Source organism: Macadamia integrifolia, chromosome 9, assembly GCF_013358625.1.
Source record: "Macadamia integrifolia cultivar HAES 741 chromosome 9, SCU_Mint_v3, whole genome shotgun sequence".
Classification (NCBI taxonomy): Eukaryota; Viridiplantae; Streptophyta; class Magnoliopsida; order Proteales; family Proteaceae; genus Macadamia; species Macadamia integrifolia.
Genome location: NC_056565.1, coordinates 41,883,696 through 41,895,891, shown reverse-complemented (window position 1 = coordinate 41,895,891; position 12,196 = coordinate 41,883,696). Strand labels below are relative to the sequence as shown.

Here is a 12,196-nt window from a genome sequence, read left to right as displayed (position 1 = left end):
CCCCACCCCAATTAAGCAGATCATAGGCAGACTGACAGATTGTTCTGCTTGAAGCCAAAATAGCTCCAAGGCAGCTAGTTTTGCTGATCATCGACTAGAAAAACTAGCATCCGCATCAATAGTCAGCTGGATTTTCAGAGAGCAAGACCCACATGGAAGAACAACTGATGAAGCCAAGGCATCTACTGTCCATAATAGTATCTTACACTCACACCTATCTAATGAATATCCCATCTCCTCTAGCTCTGCAGAATTAATGGAGAAGTAATCACCACACCTGCATCGGTAAGATAGCTCCAGGACTTCTCCAACATCTTCTACCACCATGTCCTTCAAACTAACATCTTCTGCAGTTCCCAAATCCCGTCTCAGTTCCTGCAGTTCACTATCATATGCCGCCCGAGAACTCGAATTACTGAGAACTTCCCAAGCCTTCTGTATGATGAGAAATTTTTCTTGTGATTCATGGTGAGTATTAGAAATCTCAGACATCCCACGCAACTTGTCTGGGTGAGAATTAAGGATGGCAGACCTGTAGCTTGCACGGATTTCTTCATAACTTGCATTTTCCTTCACGGATAGAATGTCATAGAAAGTTTTCTGAATCAAACTGCTGCCAAGAGGCATGGTCGGTGGGTGAAACTGCTCCTATGAGCTATACAACAAATTCACTGCCAATACAAAAAAAGACAGTTTCCGCAATTAGAATGCAAACGGCTTTACCAACTAAATGTTAGACAAAAGCAACTTGAGTTTGAAAAAAATAAATAAATAACTAAAAAACAAGCACACTAGCGGAGAAAAAAACTTGAATCGAAAATTGAATTAACTAACCAGGAAAAAAAAATTCAGCACTGTTTGACGGATCCTGTATGACAATAAATGTGTTTTTGCATCTGAAAAAAGGTTAGCCATAACTAGTCTAGTTTCTCGATAGAGAAAAGAACCAGCAATTTAGTTGATGCTATGACTGCAACACCCACCATGGAACCATACATATTTTCGTAGGAACCATTGTCATTTCTACTGTATTCCAAAATGCCAAGTTTTCAAGTTTTCTTGAATGTCTTTGCTGGAGACCTAATTCAGTGATCCTTATAGTAGCAAATGCCTCATCAGTTCAAATTTTCCTCACCATGCAGAAACTGTGGTAGGGAATTGGGGGCAACCCAACAAGGGAAAAAGGAGCTAAGTTGGTCACTAATTTTTTAAAACTTCTCACGCCCTCGTCAGTAAGTAATTTTGAGGGAATAAAGTACGATGAGAGAGAGAAAGGTTTTCTGAATTTAAAAAATAATTTGATGCGATTGAAGTTAAAGACTGAGCTTCTGTTTTTTGGTGGATGCCACTTCAGCACTTCTACATTTTGTTTGGGAAATTTGCTGAATTTACAAAACAATTTTATGCCATTGAAGTTGAGGACTGAGCTTCTGTTTTCTTGTGGAGCTCACTTCTACATTTTGTTTGGCTACCTCCAATTGTTGTTTTAATGGATTCCTCAGCATTCTGTTCTTTTCTTCTCTTTTTTCATCTTCCTTTTTTTTAAGGGTAATTTACAGCACCACCCCCTGGAGAATGCCAGTATTATAGGAACACCCCCTCACTTTCACCAAATTAGACTCAGACCCCCTACCGTCAATCACTGTTATGGAATATACCTTATATGCTGATGTCAGCTATTATATTTTTCTTTTAATACCAAAATGCCCTTACTAAATGTGAACTACCTAAAATACCCATGTAATAAGTCACATCCCCAAATTGATAGATTTGAACCACCGATGATCGTTCAAAACACTGGAGATCACGGCGACTGCAGCAACGGCATCAACGACAACGGCAACCAGTAGAACTAGCGGCAACTAACAATGCCTCTCAACCGTAACCCCTTGCGAAACCCACTGTCATCCTCTTATTCCCAATCTTCACTGTCTCTGGAATCACAGAAAAAGAATGCTAGGATCCACATATACGGCGGGAATAGAGATCAGAACATTACTTGTTTAGCAGCGATTGAGAGAGTAGTTTTTTGAGCGAATTCGGATGAAATCTCCAACAAGATACGATGGTTAACTATTCAGAGACCCGTGGTTGCTTCTCTGGTTTCGATCAGATCGAGTCGGATGATGAGAGGTCAGATTTGGCAGGAAACTTTGGTTCACACTCACAGCAACTTTGGTTCACCTCCATCATCGTCACCGCCATTAACTTCTATGCTCCCAACTATGGCCTTACGGCCGACACCGGTGGCCGCTACAACCCTTCGAATAGCCATTTTGTCCTCATTGAAGTATTTGAGAAGATCGCCATTTGGAAGAAATCCAACGGGCACCTATCGTTGATCCTTCCCTGAAGGTATACAGCTGCTAAAATTTTGATTTTGGGTAATGGGTAATGGGTAATGGGTAATGGGTAATGGGCAATGTTTTTAATCCATTTGAAACTATCCAAAATAAAAACCTCTTTACTTTTGCTTTCTGTGTTTCTTCCTCTTCGTCAGTTCGTCTTGGTCTATGGTATACAAATAAATCTTTCGATCGATCGATCGACCATCTATGATGATGAAAAGAGGTAGCAAATCAAAATAAATGTCTCTGATAAAGCTCTTTCTCCCTCAAAAGGGTCTCTTGAGTTCCTCTTAGAATCTCAAAAACCTAGAAGCAGAGGGATGGAATCGGATGAGATACAACGTGATGCGGATGGCCGGGACGGTAGAGAAGAAATCCCTGAGATGGCTCTCAGAGTTGCAGGGGAGCCTTGATGCGGGTGGCCGGGACGGTAGGGAAGAAATCCCTGAGATGGCTCTCAGAGTTGCAGGGGAGAGGAGAAATCACACTAAGAAAAGGGGGGAAAGAAGAATCATGCACACATGCCCAGGCTTCACAAATACTCAAACTCAATTCATCTTTTTAATCTGTCTAATAACTTGGATTACATGCCCTTATATAATAACTGAAAATTAAAACTTGCCTAGTAAAATCTAAAACTAAAATTAGCAACTTCAAATTACTTCCTAAATTCTAACTAAAGAAATTAGAAACAAAATAAACTTAAATTAGTAACTCCCTAATTGACTATTAACTACCCAAATTAAAAGATTGTAAATAATCCCCAAATAAAATAAAATCCTAAAGATCCTAATGAATCCAAAAATCCAATCGGACCCGGTTCATCTCGATTGAGATTGCCTGAAGGGTCAACCCGGTTCAATAGCATCGATTCTGCATCACAACGGCGCAGTTCCTGAATGCTCCTGAGCTTCTCGGAGATATCATTCAAGAGGAGGAAGAGGGAGGGGGAGGGTATAATGGTCATTTTAACTCTTCATTTAACGGTGACTGACGGTAAGGGGTCTTAACCTAATTTGATGAAACAAAAGGGGTGTCTGTATAATAGTGGTATTCTCCAAGGGGTGGCGTTGTAAATTACCCTTTTTTTAATGTATTCAACTTCAACTCTTACTTAAGAAAAAAAAAAAAAAAAAAAACCATCCTAGGAGGCTAGGACTATACTCTGCAATTCTTATCGCTTATTTTCCTTAAATTGGACATGACCCTATTTTTTGGTTTTCAAATATCAAAAGATCCACACGGACTGCACCGCACACTAATCAATTTTGGAGGTATTCTCTCTTAGATAGCCTATTGTCTATACATTATTTCTATACCATGTGAGCAGCCAATACCATTATCCATAATGAAATCCAGAAATTAAGAAAACATGACCACTATGAAATGTTTTTATCCTTAACGACTAATTCACAACTAACTTCCCCTCAATGGAAACACCAGAATTTGCTGCCCTCTTAACACATTCCTGAAAAATCTTAACGTAACCCCCGAACTCCTACTAGGAGCATACAGTTCTGTCACAGGCATGAGAGCTCATAGAGCTTCTTCACTGTCATTCATCAAGAGGAAAAAAGAAAGTTGCTTCAGGTGATTCACAATTTCACTGTTTTCAATTCAGATCAGAAAATTGATCGTTGTTGTCTTCCACCAATGAGCCGGCCAATGGTTGATTACTCATTGAAAGTAGCCGTTAATTGAAAGAGATCCCTGAAGAATGAATCCAACCGAACCAAAGAGCACCCAATCAGTTCTGCTGGGAAACAACAGTTGTCAGAGCCAGCAGTAGTAGCACAGATGGATCAAAAATACTCCTTCAAGATTGAAGTTTCAACTCACTTCTCATCAACATGCTTGAAGGAAACAACCAGACCATGAGTTAGGTTTCAACTACTTTCCTAGTACTATCTTCTTCCTTCTTAGAAAGGCATAAGAAGGAATGTGTAATCCCAATTCTTGTCCAACGACATCTTGACCACTTATATATACATAGTTAGTGTCTTCAAATGTTTATACAACCATCGACAGCAAGTAACAAGTGCACTCATCCATTATAGCCCTCCAAAGTCAAGGTGTAAGCTATATTTTCGAAATATGAATTTGTATTTGGATCAACCTAAAAATTAGGATGGCAAAAAAACTTGTAAAAGATATATCTAAGTATTGCTTGGTTTGGGAAAAAAAAGTAGGCGGTAAGGATAGGATTGAAAGAAATAGAAAGGATCAGTAATGCAGAACTAGGTTGACAAGTCAAACCAAGCTCACAACGGCAGGATTTTTTTAATCACAGAACAACCATAGACAAGCACAATAGCAGCACAATAAACCAGATTAAAAGGACCAGATTGGAAACCAACAACGCCATCAATCTCAGTAGCAATGTCTTCTCTGATCAGATCAGTAACTGATGATTAGGGCTTCAAAGGGACTGAAACAAGTCTCACAGTCCAACTAACATGAACAATATCACAAGAGAGCATAGAAATCAGAATAGGCCAATAAACTCCTATCGATTTCAGGTTTTGGCTAACCACTAAAAGACAAAATCAGGGTGATTCTGTATTAACTCCAGACCAGATGATCCAACAGGGCTGGGAACCAGGTCGAGTCTCCCTCTATATGAGGGCCTTCTTTGATCCAAAGGGCAGCCAAAACCAATGGCTCTTTGAGGCTGAACAGGTGCAGGTTGCAGAACCTTCTATTCTGGGCAGAACAGAGGAGAAGAGACTGATGTAAGTACCAAGAAGGCTGAATGGGCTGATGGAACCTTGGATAGCATGGAGAAGAAGATGATAACTTGAAGAAGATCTCCTGGGCTTCCCACCGCAAGGAGTCGTCGGATCGAACACCAACCCTTCACTGTGATCACACACACAGCAGTCTCTTGCACAGAAGAAGCAGCAGCAGCAGAAATATTTTTTTTGTCAAAAGCGTTCAGCTATGGGAGCCTCCCTGCTTTGTATTAATAGTGATAATGGGGGAGGGAATACAGCCTAGCAATTGGAAGGTTCCAAACTAGGGAACCCTACAACTGATTGCCTAGTACATAAGTTTCTAAACTGAAAATAGAAACAAACTAAAAAATGAAACTCATGACTTGACTCAACAAATAACTTAACTCCTAAATAATAACAAAGACTAACAACTTAAATTGAACCCAACTAAAAAGGAATCTAATGTAAAAAGAACCGAACTAGTTAAGCCCATGTCAATCCAACCTTAGATTTATTCCTAATAAAACAAGTCTATTTCAGTGATGAATCTGCATCAATCAGAAGTTGAATATATTTCTGGTCTTATGTGTTTCTAATTAAAAAATTTGGGACTTAAAAGTTCTAATTATTTCTCACTTCCACTCAATTAATCAGTTACCAATCCTATTACTATGCAACTAATGAAAAGATTGAATATCAAGAACAGTAAGTTAAACATCTATGGACATACCTCAATATATGACAAAGTCAAACCAACATTTGTAATCATCCTAAAAGCAATAAGTCAACTTATTATTTGCATCCATTTTCCCCAACAAAACAAAGGTCATTTGCATCCATCAAAAAAAGAAAAAAAAGGAAAAAATGAAGCATAACAATCCAATTAGAAGAGAAGTACAAAAAACCAGAAGAAAAGTACAACACATCACAAGATAACTTTCCGATCCGTGTATCCGACATGGTCCCTAGCTTTTACTATATCCATTAACTTGGTTACGGCTTGATGAGATGAAATAAAATAGAGAGGGGGGAGAGAGAGAGAGACGGTGGATGTTTAAGGGACGGTTAGGGCTTGATGAGATGAAATAAAATAGAGAGGGGGAGGGAGGGGGAGAGAGAAAGAGAGACGATGGATTGCTACTTTGCAACTGATCCCTACACACATGAGCAATTGAATTGCTACCCCACACCAATCGTCTCCACACACAAACACACTCGACCCCCCCCACACACATACGCAAAGAAGAATGGAGGTAGCAGGCGTTCGAGGAGTGCGAGGCCAAGTGGCAGAGCCAAGACGGTATGCTTCAAAGAGTCGGAAATTGTGGAGGGGAGGCTGTAGGAGTTGGACCGCTGGAGAACTTTAGTTTTATAATCACCTGTTGCATTTTGGGCAGTGATTGGAATTTCTTGTTTCTGATGAAAGGCATGTTCTGTTGGATTAGCAAGCATTGGTTTGGCATCTAGGGCTTCTTTCTATGGTGCATGGGCATAGTGTTTAATACAGGTGGGAAATTGATGTACGCACTAGCATTAGCCTTAGTAAGTATGGGAAGGAAGTAAAACGGGTACAGATATGAACGGCAATAATAATTTAAAAAATCCGGTGTAATAAAATGCATACAGCAATGATACAGTATGTATTTAATATAAGCGCTCTGTAAGAAAAAATATGGATACAAACGTATATTCACTATGTAACGGATATGCACACCACCTAATAAACAAAATAATAGTATGTAGACAATGATTGTATCAAAAGGAAGCCTCACAACTAAATTAAACATGATTAACTCCCAACGAAACTAAAAATCTCATGAATCTGATATCATTTGGAATAGTAGTAGCCCAATATTGGCCGTTTCTTTGCGGGAATTAATATATTTTAGAGATCCGGTTATCATAATTTAATCAACTGAGGCTTTTTAATTTATAGACACATCAATCAAGAACATCCACCCAAGCCTAAGGAGAGGGTTCCCAAACCCTATATCACAAACCCCTTCTTAAGGAAAAGACCTAAGCAAAAGATATACATACTTGATTCTGTTATCAAAGAAGAAAATTGGTTTCTCTCCCAAGCAATTGGAAGAAGGGGTAAGGTGAAGAGTTTTCATCACAAAGGGAATTGTGGCACTGCAGCATAATTTACCAATTCAATTCCTAATAGTCATCAAAACACCTGATACTAAGAATTTGAAAATCATGATTCTTAAAAGGACTGGTGAACCAAAAACACACACACACACACAAATTGTGGTGTCTCTTGAATTTCCATTAATCAAACAAATCTAAATGTATCAGTATATCAAAGTTTAGGCCTTGGAACAAAAAAATTTCTCCTGTAACAGTATATGTTCAGAAAACTCAAAACAAATTCTTCTACACTTTCTAGTAACCATAACAAACTAAGCATAACATTTATTCACAAAAACATTCTCTGAGGAAAGACTTAGAGAATAAATGCAATATGATGTGCAGAGAAGGGAGAGACCCGCTGGCCAAACAATGACGGAGAAGAAGAGGGGGGGGGGCTGAAATAGCGTCAGATTGAGAGTTCATGCCCGCTGCAATCGCTGGCCGAACAGAGGCAGAGAAGAAGAAGAGGACCGGACTGTTCCCACTGCTGCAATCAATTGGGAATGGAGATGGAGAAGAGGAAAGTAGCAGGGGAATATTGAGACTTAGATGAAGACTCTCTGTCTGCTGCTAAACTCGAATGGGGACGGAGACGTAGAATAAGAAGGGGTCAAGAGCTAAGAGCCCATTTGGTAACGTTTCTGTTTCGAGAACGCTGTTCTTTGAAAAAATCATCTTTTATATTTCTTCAATGAAAATGACGATTTTTTCCACTACTTGGGTGTTTGGTAAACCTGTTCTAGAACTGTTCTTGGGAGAGTTCCTGAATCAAATGGAATTTGGTAAAAACCTGTCCTAGAACCCATGAAGATTGAAGAGAGAAAACACAACAACCATTTGGTGCCCTTTTCTAGTAACCTGCAGCTACCCTGTTTTGTGACCTTTTTCATCAACCTACAAATTCACATAATTCCTTTAAACCTGTTTTATTTGTGACCATATTTTAGCCAACATACCTGCATTCTAACCCCATGCACATTTCCTTTTATGGAGCGACTACTTGATTTCTTAGAGCAATAAAAACAACCATTAATGTATAGTCTCTCAGTTTCATGACAACCATGGCTTCAGCTGTTCCACCCAACAGATAAAAAAAGATTTGGATTTTGAAACCCATTTTAGAATCCCAACATCACAGTTATTAACCATTCAAGGACTTCGTAAATAACCCATGAAGATTGAATAAAGAAAACCCCTCACAGAAAACTCTCTACTGGGTTTTTGTTTTCTCCCCTTGTCTTTCAGCTGCACCATTAATGGAATCATCATCTACAAATGAAACCCAAATTTAATGAAATACCAAAACAATTCAGTTCTATAGTCGAGGTTCATCATCTGAACCCTAACAATTTGGGGCCTAAGATCTATTGAACCAGATCATGAAGTTTGAATGGAAAGACTGTTTTGACTCCAGTGGAAGAATAAATTTACTCTAATTAACATGAACCCAAAAAAGAAGTAAGCCTCAAGCTGCATTAAATTGACCGAATCCTATTCTAGCTCGGAATCCAGAAGTCAAATACAAATCTGGGTTTTAAAACATAGATGTAAAATAACATAGGGAAAGTTTGGCAGATTATAATCAATATTCAGATTAGTTAACCTTGGAACCACTCAAATGACAAGCTAAGCTCTGGTATCTGATACTTGGAATCACTTAAATCGCTCCACTTTTCTTCCTCTCTCCTCTCACATATGCAAAATTCACAGTGGCAGTTCTGGATAAATACTCATGTGATTAAGGATAAATATGGACCATATATCAATAGGGAAGATGAAGACTTTCATCTCCAGTACCTTTTATCATCCTTCACGGCTTCACCTCGAGGTTCAAGCTTCCACAAAGCCCTAACCTTCTTTCACAACCAGGAATTCAAACAGCCCCCCTAAACCCCAGCAGAATAATGAAATATTTGAAGAAAAACACCATCATCATGATGATACCAAGATACACCCCATACAAGGCTGAAGAAATCATCCTGTATCAGATATAACTAAGGATTCTTTGAGAGATTAATAAAAAACAATGGTTGTGAAGTTTCACATCAAACGTACCAGGGAATACCCGAAATCGCAGTTTTAATGGGAAAAACCCAAATGGCAAGATCAACAGTAGTCTAGAGAGAGAGAAATTGGACCAGGGCTCGCAGAGTTGCAGCGAGGAAGGACAGCTTGCCACGTATACCCAAGAGAGCGTGGGTTGCCTTCGATTGCAGCGGCAGGCGAGCTACTTGTGGGTTCCGACGCTTGAGGATAACAACAGAGCAACGTCGAGGAGAACAGAGACAGCGCAGAGAGAAAATGGGGAAAAACTCTGGAAGGGAGAAGGACGAAGCCCTACCCTTGAAAAAGTTGCAGTCGAGTAGTGGAAGGAAGACGTAGGGCTGCAATGTTGTCTTCTCTTAAGCAGTCGTGACTCGTGAGTGAAAGAGGAATGGCCATTGGCCAACAGCATTCAATTCATCCGGTTCGTCTCTAACGACTGACGCTCCAACGAGCGTCCAACTATCTGCCGGATGCTCGACACGTGGATTCCAACGAATCCAACGGCTGTTTTCAACTACTCATATCCTCTCCTTGCTGCTGAACACGCTTCTGAGCTGCTGACGCTGCTCCGTGAGAATCCAATTTGGGTTCTGCAATCCAATGCTGCCGAGATGGTCTGCCCTGTGATCATCAAAGGCATTTTTTTTTTTTGGGCTAAAACTGTGATCACCAAAGGCGCACTGCAAAAGGGCAGTACTAAGTAATTGAGGTCCTCAAAGCTTCATGTTCATGAAAGCATCTTCTGGTTTTCCATCATTGTTCCCAAGAAGAATGAGATACCCAAGACACACTTCAAGAAAGGGAACTGAGAAGTCACTCCAGGAAGAATTAAACTGTTCAAGCCCTAACAAATATTGAAGCCCCAATATCAACTAAGACCAATAACAGAATTAGGGTTTCCTGAACCAAACGTAGTAGAAATTTGAACAACAACAATGGAACTTACAATGGAATCATTTGTGTCGTGGTTGGAATCCGACTGGCCCAGGCATTTCATTCCTATCATGGTTGTTCGTTTTCATTTGCACCTGTTTATCCAGGAAGAGGTAAACAGACTCATACAGGGATCCACCCGTTGGATTCGTCAATCTCCATGTGTCAAACATCAGTAAATCATTGTCAGTCGTTGGAGATGAGCCGAGTCCATATTTCTTGGGGCTGAAACATGGGTAGAGGAAGGGGTATCAAAAAAGCCCCATCAGCCTGAACCCATCTTAGCCTGTCCTGAGTCCGAACATGGACTGGGTTGAGATTTTGGCCCATAGGATGACCTAGGGTTGAGAATTTCAGGCCCAAAGCCGGGTTGAGCTGGGTCAGGGTTGAGAACCCAATCCGACCCGACCCAACCCAGTCCAACCCAACCCAAACTAACCCTATATATAATAATATAAATATATTAATAATAATAATAATAATAATAAATAGGTACTTGACAAATGTTAGTAAAAAAAAAAGTCTTTCATTTTTCACAATCTACATATATATATAAAAAGGCAAAACATTGATTTTGTTTCTATTGTTTCTATGTCTAGAAATAGCAAAAACAGTTTTTTTTCCATTTGTGCTAAGAAATGATTTTTAGAATTGTAAAAAAGTATTTAATTTTTCTATTTCCCGAAATGTTTTCAATAGTGTAGTAGGGTTCAAGACACGAGCAAAGGCACGACATTGGGGTTGCAAGTATGCTTCGTGGAGATGAGCTTCAGAAGATTGAAGGCAGTCTAGATCTGTGAGCTTCGAATAAGGAGAGGTTTCAACAATGGGTTGAGGTTGGGGTAAGTCGAGTAAAGTATCAAGTTTCTCACAATTTTTGTCCCTCTCACTTGTTTTTAGAAACAGAAAAATAAGTCTGTCTTGTTTCTCCATTCCTGTTTCTAGACAAAGAAATAGGTATAAATTTTTATTTCTATTTCGAAAAAACAAGTGAAACGAGACAGAAAAATCAAATGGTTTTTAGGGTGTTTGTCCGTTTCTGAGCACAGAAAAATGGAAAAACATGTCTTTGGAAACAAAATCAAACGGGCCCTTAGTATTTGGCATCTGCAATGTATCAAGATCAAGCAACCAAGTAACCAATAGTATTAGGCAGGGCTTATCTGGTTCCATCGGGATTGGGCTGGGCTGGGTTGGGCTGGGTTGGTCTGGGTTAAGTCTGACAGGGTTGAGATATCCTAGCCCAACCTAGGGCTGCGTTGGGCTTGCGTTGAACTAAGTGACCTTAGGATTGGGCTTGAATTTTAAAAATCCCAGCCCAACCCGACCCATTGACACCCCTAGTTGGAGGTGGTTCTCAAAAGGCGGATGAATTTTTTAATCCATTCATTTCTTGGGAATAAAAACATTATTTTGGTTGTGAAATTCTTTTTTCACCGATTTTGTTCCCAAATAGAATAAAAATTGGGAAAGATCATCCCAGAAGAGTTACCAAGAGTGAGAGTGAGGTATTTGTTCCTTTTGCGCTTTTGTTTTTTATTCTTACCAACAAGTCTCAAGTTGGTCACTCTATGGCTCTATGCTCTATATATCATGTCTGGCTCATTCTAAACATTACATCCATCATGTCTCCAATGTCCGATGAAACAGAGGCATGAGTCTAATTGGGATTCGGTCAGTATGGTTAACCTCCTAATTTACGGTTTGATTCCAGTAAGGTTTAGGTGAATTTTTTTTTGGGTAGAAAGGTTTAGGTGATTTAAAGCTAAATTCTTTGGAGTCTAAATTGCCTCAGATTGAGAGTTCTTGCCGCTACAATCGTTGGCGGGAAAGAGGCAACAGAGAAAAAGAAGAAGACCAAACTATTCCCACTGCTGCAATCGATCGGAAATGGACACAAAGAAAAGGGGGTAGGCCGGCAGGGGGATGTTGAGCATTACATGAAGACTCGTGGGCAGCTACTAAACTCGAATAGGCATGAAGATGAGAAGAAGAAGGTGGCAGTGGCTAGTGTTC

The 12,196-nt window shown here is 39.7% G+C and overlaps 1 protein-coding gene across 4 annotated transcripts; it reads right to left on the bottom strand.

Moving 5' to 3' along the window:
* Nucleotides 1-6: 6 nt before the first annotated feature.
* LOC122088222 (DPH4 homolog) lies at nt 7-10,328 on the bottom strand. Of its 4 annotated transcripts, XM_042657414.1 has the most exons (4): nt 9,257-10,324; nt 8,999-9,087; nt 8,805-8,889; nt 7-671 (listed from the first exon to the last, which is right to left on the bottom strand). In XM_042657414.1, exon 4 carries the CDS (start codon nt 625-627, stop codon nt 88-90), a length of 540 nt encoding a protein of 179 aa, XP_042513348.1. In that variant the 5' UTR covers nt 628-671; nt 8,805-8,889; nt 8,999-9,087; nt 9,257-10,324; the 3' UTR covers nt 7-87. The 4 variants fall into 4 exon arrangements, with proteins under 4 accessions (XP_042513348.1, XP_042513345.1, XP_042513347.1 ...); XM_042657411.1 differs by lacking the exons at nt 8,805-8,889; nt 8,999-9,087 and having other exon boundaries at nt 9,257-10,091; nt 10,194-10,328; XM_042657413.1 differs by lacking the exon at nt 8,805-8,889 and having other exon boundaries at nt 8,999-9,180.
* Nucleotides 10,329-12,196: the final 1,868 nt, after the last annotated feature.